We start from the raw sequence: 23,860 nt of genomic DNA on the forward strand, positions 1-23,860 counted from the left end.
GACCTGGGCTGTCAGGGTGAGGGGACCAGGGCCCGCCACCTGAGGGGAGAGAAGGCTCAGCCCAGACCCTGTCCCAGACCCCCAGTGCTGATGCTCCTGCTGCATCCCTTACACGGGATTTGCTGAGCAGCTACTATGTGCTGGGGCCCTGAGTCGGGCTGAGGTTCTGGTCGGGGGAGCTGCACACCACTGCACAACTGACAAGGGTGGGGAGTCCAGCAGGAGGACGGAGGTCCAGATAGTGAGGTCAGGTCGGGGATTGGTGGGAGGGCCTGGCCGGGCTGAATACTGGTGGGAGTGTGTATGTGTGAGTGTGTATGTGTGTGTGTTTGTGTCTGTGTGTGTAGGGGGTAGTGCTGCCTCCTGCCGTGCTGTGAACTGAGTGTGCAACTGTGCAAGGAGGGCCAAGGTGCTTAGAGAGGCTCTCTACGCCTGGGAGGAAAACCCAGGACCTCCACAGTGCGAAGGAGACACTGTTAGGTGACGAAGGCACCTTGTCGCAGGTGCGGTGTCCCTGGGGTGCCTGCTGGGTCACACTGGGCTCTGGGCCCTCAGGGGTTGTCCTGACTACTTTCAGGAGGAAATGACGGGTGGAGTCTTGGGGTCACCAGAGAAGACACAGTCCAGAGAATCTGAGCAAGAAACTTCGCAGTCTGAGTTCAGTAGCTACTAAGCGGAGGGAAAGCCCCGCTTCTCCGTGAAATTAAATGAAGGCAGCTGAGCATTGTGACCATTGCACCACTCCTGACGCCCCTGCTGGCTCCTAACTCAGTTATAAATCCCACGGGCGGGGGACGGCACAACGCCCCACCTGCCTGGCCACGCGATTCGGCAGCACTTGGATTTTGCCCAGCCAGCTGGCAGGAAAATCACATTTCTTATGATTGATGGAGTGCGTGTCTGTGGGGACCAAGAGGCGGGGGCTGTGTGGGGCTGAGCCACTGCCGCCAGGGCCTTCAATACTGCTGTTCAGCGGTGGCCTGGGGGCTGCCTCGGGGCCCTCACCCACCAAACCCAAGGGGTTTCTGAGAGGGGAGGCTGTGCCGGCCTCCGCTGGGGAGCCGAAGGCCTTGAGGCTGGGCCCAGCAGTCGCCCAGCTTACTCCTCTGCCCCAGCTCTGGGATCTGCTCCCCGCCCACCGTGGGCCCTCCCGCTGCAGCAGCCAGGGTGGGAGCCAGGGGCAGGGAACTCCTGGGCACTGAGGCAGTCCTGGCCCCCAGCACAGCTGCCCCTTGCCTCCACCTCCCCTGGCATCACCTGACTGCCCTGTCCTGGCAGTGCCTTGGCCTCCTGTCTCTGTCCCCCCTGCGGTGGTCCTTGACCCACTGCTTGGGTCCCACTAAGCCTCCCCAGAAGTGGCTGAGCCTCATTAGGAGACTCCAGGAGCTCAGGGGATGAGGGTGTGTCTGCAGCTGTCTTCCTCCTGCTGCCCCTGCACGGGGAGCCCTGAGGAGCTGGAGAAGCTGGATTCATTCGCAGGAGAAAGAGCTGGGGTGGGCAGGGGAGAAAGACAGAGAAGCCACAGAGGCTGGGCTCCTAGGAGACTTCTGGAGGTGAAAGCAGAAGTGAGGAGAGATTTTGAAGAGCAGCGGCACTCAGCAGGAGGCTCCTGAGAGGGCTGTGAGGGGAACAGAAGCCTTTCCAGGGGCTGATGAGTGTTCAAGAACCTCCCTGGTCCACACTCCTTGCCTGGACATTCTCCAGTGTGCCTGAGGAGGGCCGCAGAGGGCATTTGTAATGGCTGTTTGGGTGCCAAGTGGTGTTTCATAGACTGGGACACCACATGGAGGCTGGGCCACCAGGGGCCAGGGACCTAGTCGGGTTACAGTCAGAGCTATAATGCTGGAGATGTCCTGGGTCACACAGCTGGGAGGACCTTGGAGTGGCAGGAAAGGAGGCTCCTCCCTGATCTCCAGATCAAATCCCCTCTCACGCTGGTTCCTCAACTGGCAAAACGGAAGCCCAAAAAGGAAGCTCCTCACCCAGAGTCACGCTGCGTGTCAAAGAGCACAGCGGGAGTGGGACGGTGCCCGTGAATCCAGCCAGGGACTGGCTATTCCCTTATCCTGCACCACACCCTTGTGGGTTCTGACAACCTTTTTTCATGCTCACATGGTGATGGGAACACCTTCCTGAGCCTGCACTCAGGGCAGTCAGGAAAGATGAGGAGCCTCTGAGCTCCAAAAGGAAAAGTGTCCCACCTGGACCTGGAGCTCAGCCGCCCACTCAGGCTCCGTGCACAATCCCTGCAGGCTTGGCAAGCTCTCTGCATCCTGATGGCATAGCACAGTGCCTGGCACACAGCAGGCGCACAATGTGTGCTTGTTGGGGAAAAGCAATATGGAACAGGGGTAGGGTGGGAACTGCTGCTGAGACAGGCAAAAACGTTCTGGGCAGGATGAGATCGGGGAGCTGTTAGCAGCAAGCACAGTGACGTAGGAAATGGAAGACCTTGAGGCTGGGGCAGGAAAACAGCCCCCAGGTGCTGAGTGCAGGGTGCTCACGACATCCTCCATCCCCTTGGCAAGTGTTCGGCGAGGTGTGAGCTATTTATTCCAAATGTATGTGCATGCAAAAGGTGCGGGAGTGGGGGAGGACCACCGTTTTAAACGGAAGATTCTCAGCTATCAAAAAGCTTGGCTCTTATAGACGTTTTCCAGTGCCTCCTGAGCTGTAGTGCCTATGAGCATCACCCTCAGAGATGCCTGGTCAGTAGGCTCTGGGTCTTTAGTTTGACAAACCCTCTAGGTGTGTCTGTTGCAAGGGATCCACATTTCAGAACACCCCACTATTGGGTCCTGCCAACAGACATTTTATTGTCTGTAGATCTCTGGAGTCCCCACTGCTCAAGGGTGGAGGCTGGCTTCTTCTCTACCCATCACCTCCACATCCCCCAGAGCCTGGCACAAACCCCTGCCCAAGGACCCACTCTGCCAGCATTTGTCAAACCGAGCCACACAGGGCTGTGTCTTTGTCTCCTGTGTGATGGATGGTGTCATTATTCAATCGATAAGCACAAGCTGATTTATGCATATCTTATTAATTATTTAATAATAATTGAAAAGGTCACTACCTGCTAGCTATGTGAACGATCACTAACTCGCGTCATTGCTGCCTCCAAAGAGGAGGCAGCAAGGATTAACTGAGGACCTACTATGTGCCAGGTAGGTGCACAGTTAATCCTTGGGAGGGGGCAGTCTTACCCACTCCTCCTTCACGAGGATCGGAAGGTTAAGAGGGGTGAAATCTCATGCCCGAAGTCAAGGAGCAGGTAAATGGCAGAGCCGGGACTCAGACCCAGGTTTGGTTACCTGCAAAGCTCCTGCACATGAACCCAGGGGTCACTGTGCGGCAAACTCCTGCCCCCCTCCAGCAGGGGGGCTCTGGAATGGATCTTGCAGCCTGGGCTTCGTATCATGATGTCCCTGGATGACGTGCCCTGAGCCCTGTGTGCCCATGGCTGCAGCTCAGCCCCCACAGAGCATCTGAACCTCTCACTCTAGCCCTTGACCTGGGAATCGACCCTCAGTCTGGCTCCTGTCCTTGGTGCTAGCCAGCCTCCCAGGGAGTTCCTGCTCCAAACGCACAGACCCTGCCTCTCCCCTTCCAACTCTAGATGCTGCACTACCCAGGGCCGCCTGGGATTAGGTCAGGCCCATCCCCACCATACTGGAACTGGGCGGAAATGGGAATTGCAGTAGACAAGCTCAGATCTGAACATAACCCTGGGGCAGCCACCCCACAAGGCCAACCCTTGAGATGCCACCTCTCTGGCTTCCTTCCTCCCTCCCTCCCTCCCTTCCTTCCTTCCTTCACAGCCTGCCTGAGTCAGAACTACTACCCCTCATGCCATACAAGGCATGTACATATAAGGAACTAAGTAACATTTGTATTTTCTAACCTCATGCTGAAAAATCTGGCTGGACAGACTGATTTGCTTCCTTTGGCCAGATTTACAACTCAAAAAGCCATCCGGTTTTCCCTTTTGCCTTGGCAGCTAGGAAACCCAAAACTCCACTAAATGTTTAGTGGTTACCTCTCTCACACTGGGATCTAAGCGCAATGAGCTTGCAAGCTTTGCTTCTAAGCTCTGTTTCCACCTCTCATTTTGACTTTCCTGTCCAGGCATGTGTTGTAGGCTACCTATGACAGTTTGAAATTTTTCCTGGCAAACAACAAGATAAGCAAACAATCAGGTGACCAATGAGCCAAACACTATGGCGAGAATGATGGCGTATTCTCCAAGCTCTCCAAAGACAATGACCCAAATCATTCTGGGTCTCAATTGTAGCCACTCACCAGGCAGACGAACTCTGGAAGGTCATCAGCGGTGGGCTGTGAGCATCTCCCCGCAGTGTGTGCACGGCCTGTGGGGCTTGTGGCAGCGGGCCTGGGGGAGGCTGCGGCTGTGGGGTCCGCTGACCCGGCCGAGGGGCCCGAGCGGGGTTCCCCCACCGCCGGGGGTCCTGTTTCATCCATCGTCCTTGGATGCCCCACCGTGCCAGGTAGACCTTGCAGATGTCGTAGTTCATTGCCGAGTAATACAAAAGGTCCAGAACCAGCAGCATCAACACGAAAAATCCATAGATCCACACTCCCAACAAGGCGGTGTAATTGCTGCGAACAAACAGAGAGGGAGTGAGCAAGGAGAGGGGAGCAGCCCAGCTCAGGCCGGCTTCATCAGTGGGGCTGATTAGAGAATGTGTCCTGGGGCTATGTTGGGGTCCCCGGGAGGAGGGTACTGAGCCCCTCTGGAGGGCGGGGCCTTGGCTCCCTCTCCTCTGCCTGCCTGTTCGCCTCCTTCCCTGGAATCCACTGCCCGGGCCTGGTCCCCACCTGGGCATCCTCCAGGACCCTGAGTCCTTGGGCTGGGATCCCTGAGGGTCCCAAAGAGTCAGACACTTTGGGGGGAATTCTGAGCTGGCATCTGGGGCTCCCAGGACATGGCAGCCTCTTCCTTTACCTGGTGCTGTTTTGGTCTGCCCTCTCCCTCCTTCCTGCAGGTGCCCCTGCTCACCACCCCCTGCCCCACCTTTGCCTACATTGTTCCTGGCACCCGGGATGCTCTCACTGCCTCACCCCTGCTGTGAGGACGGAGGTCCTCCCCACCCTGCTGGACCAAGAGCGGAGGCATCAGGTTCTGCCCTCTAGACCCTCTCTCAGCCTCCCCCAGGGGTCCCCTTCACTCAACACGACCAGGCTGTGCATGGCTGGGGCTATCTGGGCCCCATGACCTCACTTCTGTTATTCATTTGCCCAACATTTCCCCACCGAGGGCTGCTCTGCCTTCCTCAGGCAGAGGTGGCCAAAGTTGCGGGAGGGTTTGGAAGCCCGCTGTGAAGCCTGGCTCTCCCGGTGTCAGCCGACTCCACTGCAGACGGGGTCTGCGCTCCAGCACCCGGCCTTTGCACAGGCCGTGCCTTCTTTCCCTGCCCCCTTCCTCCCCTGCCTACCTCCCACCGGCCCTTTGTCGAAGATCACTTCCTCCAGGAAGTCTTCCGGACACCCTGACCCTCCTACGCAGCTGGGTCAAGCCTGTCTTCTGGCCCACAGCCCTGAGTTTCCCTCAATCCCAGCCCCTGTCACCCAGAGCCACGTCTGTCTCCCACACCCTTCCCCAGGGCCAGGGTCCAAGTCTCCCCGACCTGTGCCCAGGGTGGACGGTGTCCAGGGCTTGCCACTGCAGCTGGAGCTGCTGAGCCCTAACAGTGCGTGCCAGGGGCTGTGGCTGCCTGAAGCCACCCATCTATTAATCACTCCGGCGCCGCCTCCGTCTGCTCCCTGCTGCAGGCATGTGTTTGGGTGGGTGTGCGCTTCTGGTGTCGAGGAGGCGTGAATGGAGCCAGTGTCCGGCCTGTACACGCCACCGCTGCACATCCCCAGGGAGAGACTCACCTCGCTCTCGCCCAGACGGAGGTCTCGTGGGCAGCAGATCCTTTAAGACTCTGTTTGAGGCTGGGGGAAGGGGCCAGCCCGGAACCCGGAGACCTGGTTCTAATTCTTCCTCTGCCTGGTTTGCTGTGTGGCCTGGGAAAACCCTTGCCTGTCTCTGGGCCTGGAGGAGATGAGCATGAGGCCTCTCCCAGTCTCGACTTCCAGGCTCCAGATCTTCCCAGGCTTAGGTCAGCCCTGGCGCCAGCAGTGGCCTCTGTAGGAAGATGGGGGCTGCTTCCCTTGGACTCCTCTGGCCCTGACCAGGGCTGAGCCCAGGGCCGGGGAAGCTCGCTTTCGCTCTCTGCCTAGAATGCCTTCCCTCCTCTCACTTGGCCAAGTTCTTGGCCTGAAGATGCTGCTCGGGTGCCTGGGAGCCCCTGGCTGGGAGGTCTCTGCATGTCCTGAGCACATCCCATGAGCAGCTGTAGGCCAGTGCATAGGCTTTGTAGCTGTAATCACACAGCTCCCGGTCACTGTGCGTCCTTGCTGCCTCCTTGCCCCCACCTCCCAGCCCCCACCACCATGAAGCCTGCATCAGACTGATGGGCTCGCTCATGCTAAGGTGTAAATGACTGACAGCCAGGCCCCAGCGGCCTTATGTTAAAAAGAGACTGTTAAAGAGAGGCTAGCTTTTCCTGGAGGCATCTGGATATGGAATTCCTTCCAGGAATTCCAGGAAAAAGAGGCCTGCAGCCCCATCCAGTATGCTGGGGCAGGTGTCCCCAGGGTAGATGTCCATGTAGACCGAGGAGTCAGGCCTGGCTCCAGTTCCCAGGCCCTCCTGCTTTCCCCAGCACCCTCCCTGCTGCAGCCCCCACGGAATTGCTCTAAGTGCCAGGTTTTTCTTCAGTGGTTCCCATGGCAGCAGCCACGGGGGCTGAGGGAGGAGACGGGGAAAGGGGAGGCAGGGCAGCTGTGTGCAGATGCTGTCCGCAGAAGGGGTCCAGGATGCCAGCTGGGGGTGTGGCTGGGCCACAGGCTGGGCCTCGAACCACTGGGCCAAGAAATAATAGTACCAGAAGTGGCAGTGGACGCTCGTTCCCCTACCTGCTTCCCACGTTAGCCCATTTAATGCTCACGCAACCACGGGAGGAAAGAGCTTTTTCATCATTGTCATCCCTGCTTTACGGATGGAAAACTGAGGCTCGGTGGAATTAAGAGACTTGCCTAAGAGCTCACAGCCATTAAGGGGCAGAAGCAGAATTTGAACTCAGCAGCTGAGCTCTAGAGTTGCGCTCCTCACCCACTATAGCACACTGCCTTGGCTGCGGCCACCCGGGTTCTCAGGTAGAAAAGCTGCTCCAGGGGCCAGGCGCGGTGGCTCATGCCTGTAATCCCAGCACTTTGGGAGGCTGAGGCGGGTGGATCACGAGGTCAGGAGATCGAGACCATCCTGGCTAACACGGTGAAACCCCGTCTCTACTAAAAATTAAAAAAAAAAAAAGTTGCTGGGTGTGGTGGCGGGCGCCTGTAATCCCAGCTACTCAGGAGGCTGAGGCAGGAGAATGGCGTGAATGCGGGAGGCGGAGCTTGCAGTAAGCTGAGATTGCGCCACTGCACCCCAGCCTGGGTGACAGAGCGAGACTCCGTCTCAAAAAAAGAAAAACAAAAAAGAAAAGAAATGCTGCTCCAGCCCAACATCTCTCTTGCCTGGAGGCCTTTGTCCATGCTGCACCTCTCTCCAGAACCCCTGCCTACCTCCTGCACACCCAGCTGGCCCTGGCACTGTGTCTTAGCCCAGATATCGCCTCCTCCAGGAAGCCTTCCTTGATGCCCTGTGTCAGTCCAACCCCTATACCCTGCATTCTCAAAGCCACTGGATTTCCCAGAACACACTGTTGTCTTTGTTGTTTTGTAGGACTGTCTGCCCCTGGAGATTGGGAGGGCCCTGAAGGCGGGGTTGGGGTTCAAATTGTCTTTATGAGCCCAGCACTCAGCCTTAGGCTGTAAATACTGACACCAACACATACTGACAGCTGAGAATGGGCTGGTGACAGTGGCTGCTTTGATACTAACTTCCCTGGAGTTTATAGGCTGCATGTCTTGTGTGCCAACAGCTAATAGAAACACTGGCAATTGTTATGCGCCAGTGCCCTGTGCTTCTGAATCCGTGCAATGGCACCATGAGGGAGGAGCTAGTGTTCCCATGTCACACATGAGGAAATGAGACCCAGAGAGGCAAAGTCACTTGCCAAAGGCCACACAGCTGGTGAGTGGCAGCGCTGGGAGCTGGACCCAGGTCCCTCTCTGACTTCAAGTGAGCTGATCTTGGGGGAATTCCATGGTTTAATCTAGGATAGATGTCCAAAGAGGGGTCCCCTGTACCTGCATGGTGTGCCTGCTTGTCCCGGCCCACCCTCTACCAGGAACTGAGGGCGAGTCCCTGTCCTCCCTCCTTGGGGCACCGTGCAGATCAGTGTGTCATTGTAAACGTGTGTGTGTGTGTGTGTGTGTGTGTGTGTGTGTGTGTGTGTACTGCCGGGCTCCTGGCCTCTGCAGCCAGCTTGCTGCAATTGACACATGACATGACCCCCGGCCCTCCCAGCTCATCCTCCCTGTCAGGGAAGGGAGGCGCCTGCCTGCGGGGGGTGTTGCCTTTGCTGATTCGCCCTTCCTTGTGAGGTGACCACCCTGGAGGTGGCAGGCGGGGACGCCCAGGCCATGGGCACTATGCTGAAACCACTCCCCTGGCCTGCCACGGCTGGCCCTCCCTATGGTCAGCCAGCTGGGAAGATTCAGGTCTTTAAAAAACTTTTGTAAATGTAATGAAAAATATGTGACCTGGAAATTAATTCCATCCAGATGCAGGGGTCTTTGTTGTGTGGGTGTGTGTTTTGTAAATGGCAGAAGATAAAAAACCAAAGGCTGTTTTATGGAGCAAGATGTGAAGGCAGCCAAAGCCGCAGATCGCAATTTTTTCAGTGTATTTTGGGATATTTACTGATTCAAATTCTTTTGGTGTTTCCCAAGCAGTAAACAAAACCTCTGATGGAGGAATCTCACTGAACGTCTTCCCGGGGCACAGGAGCAGATCCGTCAGCAGGAAGAGCAGCTGCAGCCAGTGTGGGGATGGAAGTCCCCATCACCACCCCACCAGGCAGTCACATTTGAGGGTGGAGGAGGAGAGTTCCTGAGGCCAGCAAGCCAGAACGAAACATCAGCTCAGCTGGAAGATGGCCGATGGCCCCTCTGCCAACCTCGTCTAAAAAATGGGAGTATGGCCTGCTGGGTGCAGTGGCTCACACCTGTAATCCCAGCACTCTGGGAGGCCGAAGTGGGTGGATCACCTGAGGTCAGGAGTTTGAGACCAGCCTGACTAATACGGAGAAACCCCGTCTCTACTAAAAACACAAAATTAGCTGGGCGTGGTGGCAGGCACCTGTAATCCCAGCTACTTGAGAGGCTGAGGCAGGGGAATTGCTTTAACCCGGGAGGCGGAGGTTGTGGTGAGCTGTGATTGTGCCATTGTACTCCAGCCTGGGCAACAAGAGGGAAACTCAGTCTCAAAAAAACAAAACAAAACAAAACAAAAAACGGGAGTATGGAGCCCATTGGCAGGAGTGGCCTCGGGTCCATGAGACAAGGTGGATGACTCTGGCAACTAAGGTGTGGGCTCAAGAAGTCAAGGCTGTGTGAATCCAAATCCCAGCTTGGCAAAATTCTCTCTGTGATTTTGGGAAACTGAGCTTCAGTTTCCTTGTCTGTGAAATGGGGATACTTACACCTACTTCATGGTGTAAGTGTGAGGCTGTGAGATAACACGAGGGCCTGGAGAGAGACAGAGCCCTCGAATGCTGGCTCGTGTGATTAAGGCACAGAGAGAGTGCTTAATAGGTCTAGACCCAGAGGCAAAGTGCCTTGCCCAAGGTCACACAGCAGGATTGAGGTTGTCTAGGGCAGTGGCAGTGTGTGGGCTTTGGGCCTGGATATACCTGGTGAAGCAGAGTCTATTACTATCAAAATACCACTGCGCCTGGCTGAGGGTGTTCCCAATAGGGTCAATCCCTCCGTCTCTCCTCACCCCACTGGTAACAGGCTTGGACAAGTGACGTGCTTCGGCCAATAAAACATGAGCAAAAATGCTGTGGCCACTTCTGAGCAGAAGCTTAGAGACACGACGTGTGTGGCTTCACCACTGCCTTCTCCTTCTACAGCAGGGCCATCCTACCCGGGATGGGGGCTGCTTCTACGGCCTCGTCACAGAATGCTTTACACATAGAACCAAAGAGCCCAAGAAGGACCCAGAGTATGAGCCAAAAGGAAGCCTTCGCTTCTCAAGCTCCTGGGACCTCTGAGGGTGCTCCTCCCCTTGGCATAACTAAGCCCAGGATGACCGATACGGCTGACTCAAACCCTGCTGTGTCCCCTGTGTGCTGTGTGGCTGCAGGCAGGGCTTCACCCTCTCTGAGCCTCAGCCCTAGTGAACGGGGCTAGTGGAAGGTCCTTCATAGATAACAGATGGAGGGTGTCAGCATGAGTCAGGCCCCTTGTGTTGCAGGAAGTCCTCATAAGTGTTCATTCACTTCCTTCCCCTGGGGAAGGGCAAAGCTTTGGGGGTCAGAGGTTTCACGCGTGGCCAAGGGAGGGACCACAGTCCATGCCTGCACATGCTAGGCCTTTGGGTGCACTGTTCTGTCCTCCTAGAGTCCCTCCCCACCTCCCACCCCCTGCAGCCCATCTGCCTGGTGAAGGAACGCCCATGCATTGTGGGAGATGCCACTCCCAGCCACCTCCTCCAGAGAGACTTTCCCTGTCCCCAGAGAGAACTGACCACATCCCCTGCACGCCCTGGCCCGCCGCGACCCCCACACGGAGGCTTCCACAGATTGCCCAGGGACCTGAGTCTGAGTCGCCATTGCTGGTGTCTGGCAGTGCCCTGGCACGGGAAGGAGGGCAGTACACTTCTCACCACGTCAGGGCCCCTGCCCCACCCCTCTCTCCGCAGTCTCTCTATGGCCCACGTGGCTGGAAGCGGGCATCTCGCCGTGGTGGTGGGCTTGGCGAGGCTGCTTCCTCTCACTCTGCCTTCCTGCCAGGCAGCCAGAACCAAAACAAACCATTCTGTTCCTCCAGAAAAATACAAATAAATAAGTCATCAGAAGCGCTCTCCTTTTCCCTGTCACCAGCCCCGCCTCCTGGCTGTTTCACCAGCAGGGAGGGCTGTGGCGGGGCGGGGGTCGGGGGAAGGGCGATGGGGGAGGACCAGGAGCTCTTGCATCTGCATAAAGCCCCTTCCGGGAGTCACATTGGCCTAGTCCATCTAGACGGGCTGCTGGTGAGTGCTAACCTGTCTAGGATACTGGAACATCCAGCCTCTTAGCTGGGGTCTGGTGCGGTCCCCAGTGGCACACAAGTCCTGGCCTTCTAGATGCACCAAGGGGTGGCAGAACCAGGGTTCCAGAGCCCCTCAGTTCTTGACACCAGTTGTTATCACCCATGTGGTCTGGGACAGGTGACTTCCCCAGCCTGGGGCCCAGCCCCTCCTTCCTCCCATGGTGAGGATTAATGGGCACCATAGGTGTCTTGCCCAGAGGAGCCTGTGATATCGTGTGGCCAGGGCCCCAAATACAGACAGGCACAGAGGTGGACTCTACCTGGGTCCCCGTGCACACAGAGGCCCTCTCCAACCCATCCAATGACCCAGGACTTCAGCCCTGCATCCTGCTCCCCAAGGCTCATCCTCAAGTCATCGTCTGCCGCTGGTCCAGCCCCACCTGGACACCAGGCCCTACGTCGGCTCCCTGGGCTTGGGTCCTCTCCCCAAGGTCCTTGAAACTGGGCAGCTGGGAAGAGGCTTCCATGGCCCCTGACCCGAATTCTTGATCTCCCCTCAGTGGGGTCCAGGTCTGGCCTAGGCCACCCTCATGGCTCCTGCTCCTGCAGACACTCTAGGTCCTCTGGGGTCTTATCCCATGCATGGCCTATGCAGCATCAAGCCATTTAAAGCCCTCCACGGACACTTGATGGCCTCAGAAGAAAGTCTATCCACCCTATCCCCTGGGCTAGACAGGACCCCCGGACCCCCTGCCTCCACCAGCTGTTTATTCCCCGGTTCCCCTTGCTCTTCCACTGGGCTGCAGAGAATTCTGCCCAAAAGTGCTCTTTCCTCTGGGCTGTGGGGCTCCCACCTTCTTAAACGCTGTCAGATCTCGAGAATCAAGCACCACGCCTCCCTCCGCAGGAGCACCTATGACAGGAGAAGCCTGGGGGAGGAGAAGGAGCTGCGTCCTCCTCTGTGTGGGCTCCATACTCACAGCTATGGAGAGGGAAGGTGGTGAGAAGATCGCTGGAGAATGACAAGGGATGGGATCTCCCCAGGGCAGCAGCTTAACTGGAGATGATTCTGTGCCCCCGCATTTGGCACTGTTAGGAGCCATTGCTGGTTGTCACCGGGGTGGTGGGGAGGAGGTGCACCGGGTCAGTGGAGGCCATCGGGATGCGACTAAACATCCCACAATGCACAGAGTGGGCCCCACCATGGAGGGTGACCTGGTCCCAAATGTCAGTGGTGCTGGGGTGGGATCCCCGCTCAGGGGGCCTCTCCTCAGTAGGATGTGCCTCTGTTGGTAGAAGCTCCAGAATGACTAAAGTGATTCCAGCCCATCTGGGTTGGCTGCTGGCTCCACCACTAACCGTTGCCTTCATCAGGCAAGTGACTCAACTGCTGTGTGCCTCCCCTTCCTCATCTGTAAAATGGGCTGAGGATGGGCTGCCAGGTAGCTGCAGTGGCATGATGAGGTTGAGGGCAGAGACTCAGCTATATTATGTGCTCCATAAACACTTTCTAGGGCTAACGATTAAAAATGTAAGTTAAAATTCTGATCCTCGATACTCCCATTCTCCTCAGGGGAAGGCCTTTACTTTGCAGCCCAACTCTTCATCAGCAGCCGCCAGGACCCCCTGTGCTGCTGGAGTGGAGTGTTCCGTGTGAAATCCTGTGCAAATATGCAGATTATAGAAACTTGTGGGCTTCAAAATGAGGATCCTAGACACCAGTCACCAGACCTTGGAGAAGTCTGGTTGTTTTGCCAAGCCTTGTCTGGCGTTCAGCCAGAACTTGCAGCATGACAGGGTCCTCACCCAAGTCCTGGCACTACCCTCGTCTCTCAGGGAATTCGTTCCTTGTCTTATACAAGGCTTGGGTCAAATCCCAGATCTGATTGCAGCCCTGATATGATGGACAGGGCTTGCTGAGTGACTTCACACACAGAATTATTCTAAGGGCTGAGCAGATGGCGAGAGATTCAAGGGAAGCACCCGTGCATTTGAGGAAGGAAGGATGGGGAGCTGGCCTAGGTGGGAGGTGGGGAGACTTGGAACAGGCGGCTTCCCCCTGAGTGAATGCAGCATGGTGGCAAAGCCCTTCAGCCCCAACATCAGACAGAGATCGAGGCTCACACTTGCAACCCACCACCTCCCTTCAACAAACGCCCTTTTCAAAAAGATTTTTCCTTATCATGAAAAAATACATCTGCCCCAAAACTCAGCCTCATGCTTATTGGGAAAATAATTTGAAGGATCACATTAAAATTAGAAGGAGATAAGAAGCCTGACAATTCTAAAGATTGTTTTAGAGGGACTAGCCAACACAATCAGACAAGAAAAAGAAGTGAGGCACGAAAAACAGCAAGGTAGGGTGATAAAATTATCATTGTTTACAAGTGGAATAATTGGAAACCTAAGAGAATCAACTGAAAAAAGAATAAGAAATTTCAGTAAGGTGGCTGAATGCAAAATTCCTATCTCAAAATCATTGCTTTTATCAAAATTCCTATCTCAAAATCATTGCTTTTAACAATACTCAGAGGATATAGTGGAAGGAAAGACCCAACAGCAACATAAAAAGAAATAACTCGAAATAAATGCAAAATATATGTCTAATATCTATATGAAGAAAACTCTAAAATGCTATGAAAGAAAATCTGAACAAATGGAATGACATTTGTATGGAAATGTTTGACATCATAAAAAGTCAATCCTTGGGTTAACCTATGAATTCAATACAATCTCAGTAAAAAATACTAACTGGATTTTTTTGAGGGGAGGTAGGGGTACTACATAGCTAATTCTAAAGTTTGTATGACAAAAGAGCCAGGAGAAGCCCACTAAGATATTAAAACATATTAAAAGTCACAGTGATTAATGCAGTGAGGCACTAGTGTATAGCCAGAGCAAGTGAAGCCAACTGCGTATCACACTCTACCTCAATACTCAGATTTAGTACATTAAGATATTTGGTAAGTTTGCATTTCATCTCGGGGGAAAAGAGATGGCCAATTTAATAAATGGTGTTGGAATAACCAGCTACCCATTTTGAAAAAAGAATAATAAAGTTTAATGCCAACTTTAAAACTTTCATCAAAGTAAATTCCAGAGAGCTCAACTACTTAAAGACAAAATATTAAAACGTAAAATAATTAGGAGAAAACATGGTATTTTTAATGACCTCAGAGCAGGAAATGCCTTTCTTAGTATGATGCAAAAGCCAGAAACCATAAAAGAAAAAAAAAATGATAAAATGTGATTACATAACAAAAATTAAGCATGAGGAAAAAGCAGTATAAAGTCAAAGTCACAGAGGAAACATTTGTATGGAAACATTCAACAAGGAGAAGATGGGAAGATGTTTGCAACTCATCATATTTCCTTCATATATGAAAAGCACCCATAAGTAAATAAGAAAAAAACAAAAACTTCAATAGAAAAATGACAGAAGACATAAACAGCTAGCTCACGGTAAAAGAAATACAAATGTCTCTCAGGCATGTGAAAAGACGGCCAGCTTCACTCATAATAGAGAAATGCATGCTGTTTTGAAACTCCATGACTCTACTTAGCGTGTTCTCATTGCTTTTCTAACAGCAAACTCTCTCTTTCTCCACACCTGCGGTACCCTCCATCAGGCCCCTGATTCCAATGTATTTTAATCACCTTAAGGAAAAGAACTGCATGGGATTAATCTCTGGGTCAATGGTGTCAATCAGTATTTGTTAAATGAATGAAGAATGAATGAAGGAACCCGGTGGATTACAGGCCCAGGCGCCTTCTACGCCTGAAAGCTTTCCACATCCTTAACCTCACTTAGCTTCTATGGTAACCCTGCAAAGTGAGTATTCTGTGTCCCTTCCTCCCTCCCTCTTTTCTTTTCTTTTTTGAGACGGAGTTTCACTCTTGTCACCCAGGCTGGAGTGCAATGGCGCCATCTCTGCTCACTGCAACCTCTGCCTCCTGGGTTCAAGTGATTCTCCTGTCTCAGCCTCCTGAGTAGCTGGGATTACAGGCACCTGCCACCACATCCTGCTAATTTTTGTATTTTTAGTAGAGATGGGGTTTCACCATGTTGGCTAGGCTGGTCATGAACTCCTGACCTCAGGTGATCCACCCACCTCATTCTCCCAAAGTGCTAGGATTACAGGTGTGAGCTACCACGCCTGGCCTCTGTGTCCATTTCTCAGATGAGAAAGCTGAAACTTAGAAGGCACAATGGGCCGAAAACCCTGGTCATCCAAAGACTCTCCCAGACTCCTTCCAGGCCCACCCAACCTTATAGCGGTTACCCAACCGCCTCCCTAGGGGACGCGATTTTGGGAGGCAGGCCCCTTGCCTGGGGCCTGAGGCAGTGGGGTTGCACCCCCAGAGTGGCACTCACTTGTGCATGTAACCCTCGGAGCTGGCCGTGAGGTTCGCCTGCATCACCGCCTGGAACTCCGTCTCGTTGCAGCAGTATTTGAAGACCGTGTTGTTATGGTGACAACAGAGGATGAAGGTCTTGTTGTCCGAGAGCCGGGGGCAGTGGAAGCCGAAGTGGTAGCGGCCTTTGTGGTCTGTGTACGGTTCACAGACCCGGAAATGTGCAGACAAGACTGGAAGACAGAGTCACCAGGCTCAGAGGGGTCCCTCACCAGTCCACGGGTGCCAAGAGGCAGGGGGGCTGGCCGGCCTCTTCTCAGGCCCTGCCTGCTTCTTCCCTCCCCTGGATGCCTTTGTGGTCCACTGTGAGCCTCACCTCTGGGTTCCCATTACCCCGAGCCTCCCAGCCCTGGTTACATTCTCTGTGTCACCCAGACTGGCTGGTCCTGGAGGGCAGGGCTGGCTCTCCTGCTTCGGTGAACATGCTTGACATGCAGCAGTCACTCAATTAGGAAATCAGCCTTAACTGAGCACCTACTGTATGCTTCACTGACCCATCTCATTTAACTCACACAGCCAAGCAAGTCTGAGATCCCACTTTACAGATGTAGAAACTGAGGCTCAGAGACCTAAGGTGACTTGCCCGAGCTGATAAGTGTTGGAGGGACAGGAATGGAACTCAGGCCTGGATTCAAAGTTTGGGGCCCTCTCCAGTCTTGTATCACTAGCTCTTTGTTCCCAGGTGGGCCGTGGTGGACCTGCTGCTCAGCCCAGGCTGGCCCGGGTGGTGGCTGGCATAGGTGCAAGGACCTCTTGGGTACCTCTTGTGTCAAAAACAGCAGACCCTTCGTTCCTTGGTTTCTACTAAACTAGTACCCTAGGCCCCAAGGTCCCCAAGGGCCTGCCTCAGTCACCCCCACCTCACGGTGGTGGCTCTGCCTTGGCCTGGAACCCTCCCACCACTCTGCTCAGGGGCGGAGGCCCCTATTCAGCCACCAATGCTACTGCAAACCCAGGATGGTATTTACGAGTCGTGCCGATGGTGATAAACAGGACTGAAAGTCTGAACAAATAAAACAATGGAAAAAACCTAAAGCCCGCTCTCTCAGGCTTAATTAGTATCTTCATAAAAGAGATCGCTGTATCTAATTTGTATCACTGAAAAGGGGCTTCGCTGGCTGAATACATTCCTTTAACCACAAAGGCAGTGGCTTTGCAGGAGTTCCTCCAGCTCGTTGAAAGCTCTGTGTCTGCTGAGAGGTTATTAGACTGCAGCCCACACAGCTCCCCACCTACCCACCCGGGGCTGCTGCAGGGGAGTCCCAGCTGGGCTGGGCTGGAAGATGGGCAGGCGGCCTTCATGTGCTGGGGTGCTGAGGCTGCCTCCGGCGGGGGGCATGAAATTCCACACCCCTTCCCCCACAGACAGCACCCTCTTCTGTGGGGATGGGCATGACCACTGCGAGAGAAAGGTCTCAGCTTTTGGGGAACCAGGGGAGCTCTCCAGGCCCCCTTCTCTTCCTCAACCTTAAGAAAGAAGAATACCCCCTCTGGGGATGTAGAGGTTATTAGGGAGCCCCAAGTAGACAGCTGTCTCACCCCATCTCATTTATTCCCATCGTACAGGGGAGAAAACTGTGGCTCAGAGCAGCAGTTCCCAAAGTGTGGCCCCTGATCGGCCTCGAGGGCATCCCCGGAGGGCTTGTCAGAAATGCAGATTCTCAGGCCACTGGGCTTCTGAATCAGAAGCTCTGGGGTAGGCCCCGCCGTCTGTCCTGGCAAGCCCTCCAGGGGATGCTGATGGGCTTGGGTTTGGGACCCACTGGCCTAGCGGCAAGGGGCAGAGGCAGCTGGCCAGTTCCGGCCACTGTCTGGGTCACTGCCCAGGTCAGCGAGGAGGCCCTGCTCACGCTCAGTGTGTGGGCAGCTGGGGAGGAACCAGGCACACTCACACTGCTGGGCAGAAAGTCTAGCTTAGGCCCTGGGACCAGCCCGTGAGGCTACCACAGGACTCAGGGAGGGAAGGGACGGAGCGGTAGGGCAGCATGGGGAGGCAGCCTTTGAGCTGGGCCTCAAGGGACTGGGAGGAGCCTGATATGCAGAGATGGGGGGCCGGGGAGGGCAGGCCCGGCGAGGTTAGGGGATGTGGAAGGGTCCTGCCCATTACCAGCACCCAGCTCACCAGGCCACCACTGGGCGGTCAGCGCCATGGGCTTTGGCCATTTGGTAACGATGAGGCCTCCCCGGCTGCCTTCCCGGAGCCAACAGAGCCCTGAGCTGGGAGCCGGGACAACCGGTTGGGAGTCCTGGCATGAGGCTGCCTAGGCCATCGTGACCTCTCTGGCCTCCTCCCCTCACTGATGAAAGACTCATGGTCTCCAAGGCGGGTTGGGGGCTCCCAGGAGCGTTTTGTAAACAGCAAGTCGCAGCCCCCACCTAGAGAAAGAGGCTGTGTGTGCACTAGGGGCCCTACGAGCACTAGGGGCTGTAAAGGGCAGTAAAGGGCAGCATCTGTGGGCTTCTGCTCTGGGGCATGGCGTGACTCCAGGCCGAGGGACACTCTGTTAGGAGGCCCCAGCAGAGCAGGGACGCAAAGGAAAGAGCCGCATTTCGGGCCCCGAAGCCTCAACCATGAACGCACCCCTGTGTGCACAGCTCCACGTAACTCCTGCATCTGGATGGCCCTGATTCACTGGCTGGCCCCTCCCCTGAAGGGGTGACCTCGGGCAGGCCGCTTTCCTTCTGAGTGTCTCACCCTCCTCATTTGTAAAATGGGCTGAGTGGGTCCATCCTCCAGGGATGGTGAGGACCAGGTGAGCCAAAGCATGGGAAGCATCTAGGGTGGGGAGAGCAGCTGGGTAGCCCCCAGACCCCTGGCGTGGGCGTGGCTTTGGCTTTGCTGTCCGGGGAGCCCTGCCAAGCACCCCCAGACATCCTCATAGCCTCCCTCTGAGCTGCCCCCAGCAAAGGGGCAGGGGCTGAAAACCACCAGGCCGGTGTCGGTGACCCTGTTAGAGCATGCGGGCATGAGGAGGTACAGAGAGACACAGAGACAGAGACAGAGAGATGGAGACAGAGACAGAAAGACAGAGTCAGAGAAAGACAGAGACAGAGACAGAAACACAAAGAGACAGAAAAAGACAGAGGCAGACAGAGACAGAGACACAGAGAGACAGACAGAGACAGAGAGACAGAGACAGACACAGAGACACAGAAAGACAGAGACAGAGAGACAGAGACAGAGACAGAAACAGACAGACACAGAGACACAGAGAGACAGACAGAGACAGACACAGAGACATAGACAGAGACAAAGACAGAGAGACAGAGAGACAGAAACAGAGAGACAGAGACAGACACAGAGACACAGAGAGACAGACAGAGACAGCCACAGAGAGACAGACAGAGAGACAGAGACAGAGAGAGACAGAGACAGAGAGAGACAGAGATACAGAGACAGACACAGACACACAGAGAGAGACAGAGACAGACAGAAAGACAGAGAGACAGAGACCCAGAGACACAGAAAGACAGAGGGAGAGGAAGCCAGAGAGCCAGAGGGGGCTCCTTGCTGGGAGCAGGCCCTGGCTGGGGAGCAAGGCTGCCCTTGAACTTAGGCTCTCACCTCTAGCTGGGAGGAGCAGAGGACTTAGTTTGTGCTCATCCTTGTAACTGGGAGAGCAGGAGCCCACCTGCAACCTCAACTGGGATCCCAGGGACAGCCCAGGAGGCTGGTCGGGCTAGAATCCGCTAACTGCCTTGTCTCAGGCAAGTCAGGTCCCTCTCCAAGCCTCAGTTTCCTCATCTATAAAATGGGATGACTAGGACACTGCCTAACCTTGTCTCGCAGGGGCGAAGGAGAGAATGTGAGTCAGGGCTTCTCCCGAGGGTCCTGGCAGCCAGCTGAGCTCCCATGGGAAGTCCCAGGGCTGCGGTGCACAGTAGAGATAGAGACAGAGAGACAGAGACAGACAGAGACCAACCACACAGCAACCAACATCAGCTGCTCACCAGAGGGGTGCCAGTAAGGTGGAGGACAAAAGGCAAGCCTCTGTGTGCCCCCAGAACCCCAGATGGGCCAGCACGAATCTCAGGAAGAGCCCACACCCCCACGTGCCGCCCCCGCCCCCAGCATCCACGGAGGTTTTACCTGCAGAAAACAGCAATGAGAAGAGGACGGCGAGCACGTTCAAGGACTGCTGGCCACAACTGGTCATCGTCTGGCTTGCATTGATCCGTCCAGAGCTGCCTGTTCAATGAGAGCCACGAGAGGCTGGGTGTGGGCTGTCTCGCCTGACACTGGCTTTCCTGCCCACAGCGGGGGACGGGCAGGCGGGCAGCGGGCAGGAGAGCGAGTTTGTCGGGAGCAGGGGCCGGGTGCGGACGATGGAGATGCCGCCATCCAATTTCCTTTCTGGAATGAATGACCTTCCCCCACAAGCCAACTGTCACCTCCTTTTCTTTTCATGGCAAAATGAGACTTAATCAAAGGAGGACGGATGGCTCAGGTGGTGGAAATGACCGGCCGGCAGAGGCTGGTGGCCAAGCACCAGAGCTGCAGGAGGATGCCCGGGCTGGCCCGGCCACCTCGAGGAGCTTACAGGACCCAGGTCCCCTGCTGTGTCGCTAAGGTGTAGGGTTTCATGGTGACTTCCGTGAACCCCTCCACAAGTATGCACGGAGCCAGGCAGCTTCCCAGGCACGAGGCACACAGCAGTGCATGAAATAGAAGCAGTTCCTCCCTGGAGCCCCTGTGTTCTACTCAGGAAGGCTGACAACACGCAAACAAATGAATGTTTAAAATGCTCCGAGCTTCTGAGTACATATCCCAAGGCGCAGAAAACAGGGACTCGAACAGATACGTACACACACCCATGTTCCCAGCAGCATCCTTCACCTTAGTCAAAAGGTAGAGGCAACCCATATGCCCATCGAGGGATGGATGGATCAACAAAAGGTGGCCCGTCACACAATGCACATTACTCTCCCAAAACAGGAGGGAAACTATGATACATGCTACAGCAGGGGGATCCCAGAGGGAATTATGCCTATGAACTATGCAAGCCACAGAACACAGACTGCGAGATTCCACCTACATGGGGTCCCTAGAGGAGTCCCATTCACAGGAGATTTGTCATCGGGTCAAAAGCAGAATGGAAGGTGCCAGGGGCTTGGGGGAGGGGGATGGGGAGTGAATGTTTCATGGGTGCAGAGTTGCAGTTTGGGAAGATGAAAAAGTTCTGGAGGTGCATGGTGCGGAGGGTCGCACAACACTGAATTTACTCAATGCCACTGACTGTCCACTTAAAAAGGGTTAAAGTACAGTGGCCCACACCACCCAGGCGTTGTAATCCCAGCACTTTGGGAGGCCGAGGTGGGCGGATCACCTGAGGTCAGGAGTTCGAGACCAGCCTGACCAACCTGGACAAACGCTGTCTCTACTAAAAATACAAAATTAGCCGGGCATGGTGGTGCATGTCTGTAGTCCCAGCTACTTGGGAGGCCAAGGCAGGAGAACAGCTTGAACCTGGGAGGTGGAGGCTGCAGTGAGCTGAGATCACGCCATTGCACTCCAGCCTGGGCGACAGAGCGAGACTCCGTCTCAAAAAAAAAAAAAAAAAAAGGAGCGGGGAGGAGTTAAAGTAGTAAGTTCTCTGTAATGTATATTTTGCCACAATAAAAAAAAATTTTTTTAATGTTACGAGGGAAAATAAAACAAGGCGTGTCTGGGGAGTGGTGCAGAGAATGGTGATGGGGGAGCTGCTTTAGAAGGGTGGTAAGGAGGGCCTCTCTGAGAAGGTGACATTTGAGCAGACCCTTGAGTGAAGCGGGAGAGGCCATGTGGCTGTCTGGAAGAAGAGTGCTGCAGACGGAGGGATAGCAGGGGCAAAGGCCCTGGGGTGGGTGTGGTGAGGAGGCAGCAGGGGCAAAGGCCCTGGGGTGGGTGCAGTGAGGAGGCAGCAGGGGCAAAGGCCCTGGGGTTGGGGTATCAGGAGGGCCACTAGAGACAGGGCTTTGGGCCCTGAGGGGACAGGATTACTTAGACTATGATCACCCTGTCTCCCATAGGAGTTGGAAACGGAGGCTAGGACAGGCCATCTAAGTGCTCTGTGTAACAGCGTCGTCCTCCCAGAGCCCCTGTTGCCTGCGTGTATCTGGTGGGAGCAGTAGAGATGAGAGATGGGAGTTGATTTGCTGAGCATCTACTATGTGCCCGGCTCTGGGCCAGAAGAGGTACCGTACCCCATCCTCTCCCTGGTGGCACCCTGTTATGGTATGTGAATTGTGTTCCCCCCAAATTCACATGTTGAAGTCCTAACTCCCAGGACTCAGAAGGTTGACGCTGTTTGGAAATAGGGTCATCACAGAGGTCATTAGTTAAGATGAGGTCATCAGGGTGAAGTAGGGTGGCTCCCTAATCCAAGAAGACTGGTGTTTTTTATAAAAAGGGACAATTTGGACACAGAAACACCTGTGCAGGGAAGACACTATGGGAAGATGGAGGCAGAGGTTGGGGTGATGCACATATAAGCCAAGGAATGCCAAAGATTGCCAGCGAACCCCCAGGAACAGATTCGCCCCTACAGCCTCATAAGGACCCAACCCTGCTGACACCCTGACTTGGACTTCCAGCCTCCAGGCTGAGAGAGTAAATTCCTCTTGTTGAAACCTCCTGGTTTGAGGAGCTTTGCTAGGCAGCCCGAGCAAACAGGTACAGCCCCTCACGTGGAGCCTGGTCCGTGGAAGGGCTGGGTTGGGTCCACACGAGGAACCTCACCTGCATACTTGGGGGCAGGGTCTGATGTGAGGATGGTGGGGCCTGGAGAGCCCCGAATCCCACCCGGGTGGGAGACCCTGAGGACCTCCTGGCCTGGCTGAACCACCCTCCCATCCCCCAGCCCCACCTCCACCATCTGCAGAGCAGACTCCCTGCCTGCTCCATCCTGTCCATGCCAGGTGAGGCCCTCCGCCCCCCAGGAGGACGGTTTCAGAGTTGAACATGCAGTGCAGGGATCTGCTGCCAGACCACACGTTTCTGAAAGAAGAGATGGTGGAAGACGATGCGCAGTCCAAAGAAACAAGCCCCTCTGCTTGCCCAGACTGTCCTGGCACCTGCTCTGGGCCCTGGCAGCCACCCAGCAGCTGCCTTGCCCTCCAGAGCTCACAGCCTGGTCAGGGAGAGCAGAGGGGACACCAACCTGGGTCCCAGGGCAGTTCTGAATGCTGCTTTACTGGGGGCAGAGTTAGGGCTCTGGGCAGGCAGAAAGGAAAGCCACTCGGGCCACCCAGAGGTTGGAGACTTCGGAGCGAGGAGATGGGGCAAAACTCAAGGCCAAACGCACAGCGCTCATGGCCTGGCCCTGGCCTGGGCCCTGCTTCTGCAGCCTTGGTCTCCTCCCCTGTAGCATGGGCATCGTGGCGGGAGCTGGAACGTCAGGTGCTGACCTTGTGAAGTCTGGTTTGCCAGAACAAGGGAAGGGACTATCAGGATTGTAAAATGCCACTGAAACGCAGGCCCCTAACACTAAGCTTACTATCTCTTCCTCTGGGGAGGGGCTGCCCCCATCCACCCGCAGGCCTCTCTGCTCCCACCACTGCCCTGCTCGTCCCTGGGAGCTGTAAGCTGCTTAATTGCTCTGAGCCTGGGCCTCCTCCCGGCCTCCTTCTGGCCCTCCTGGGAGGATGAGCCGAGGTCAAGCATCTGGGAGTGCTCAGGAATGGATTTCTCCGGGGGAGTCCTATGGATCAGCCCTGGAAAATGCTCTGTGGGAGTGGAGAGTGACGAGACCTCTGAGATGCCTCCCCCGTGCTCCATTCTACAGATGGGGAAGCTGAGGCCCAATAAGAGTTGAAACAGGTCCCCAGACTCCAGCTCCTCTGGCCCCCGTAGGGTGGGGCTGCCCCACTTCTGTGGCTGGGGCTCAGGTCCAAGACCTGGTAGGTTTGTTGAGTGAATGAGGAGGATCTGCCTTAGCCACAGGCCTGGCCCCTGCTCCTGCTGCTCCAACTCCCTACAAAGCCCTGAGTGTACTGGCTGATGTTGCGGGGCTGATGTTCACCCCTGGGGGGTACTCTTCCTTCACCCCTAGGAGTCCAAATCCTGCATCACTTTAGAAGCTGCTTCAGTACTACCTCCTCCAGGAAGCCTGCCATGATTTTATCAGCTGGAAAAAGTTTGCCCCTCCACTGAGGCCTATAGTATTCTATCTCTTCTTTCATTCATGTGTTAATTCATTTATTCATTCACTTATTCTCTCAACATCCACTTGCTGACCTGCACTCGGGGCCAGGCCCT

The 23,860-nt window shown here is 55.2% G+C and overlaps 1 protein-coding gene across 2 annotated transcripts in view; it reads right to left on the reverse strand.

Moving 5' to 3' along the window:
• SHISAL1 (shisa like 1) overlaps window positions 1–23,860 on the reverse strand; it is an 87,568-nt gene that overhangs the window by 37,535 nt on the left and 26,173 nt on the right. For both annotated transcript variants that reach the window (XM_016939362.4, XM_024352904.3), the window contains exons 2-4: window positions 19,715–19,813; window positions 15,584–15,797; window positions 4,300–4,617 (exon numbers count right to left, since the gene is read on the reverse strand). In XM_016939362.4, coding sequence (XP_016794851.2) covers window positions 4,300–4,617; window positions 15,584–15,797; window positions 19,715–19,781 — 599 coding nt within the window. In that variant the 5' untranslated portion in view covers window positions 19,782–19,813. The remainder of the gene's footprint in view (window positions 1–4,299; window positions 4,618–15,583; window positions 15,798–19,714; window positions 19,814–23,860) is intronic.

This window comes from Pan troglodytes, chromosome 23 (genome assembly GCF_028858775.2).
Source record: "Pan troglodytes isolate AG18354 chromosome 23, NHGRI_mPanTro3-v2.0_pri, whole genome shotgun sequence".
Taxonomy (NCBI): Eukaryota; Metazoa; Chordata; class Mammalia; order Primates; family Hominidae; genus Pan; species Pan troglodytes.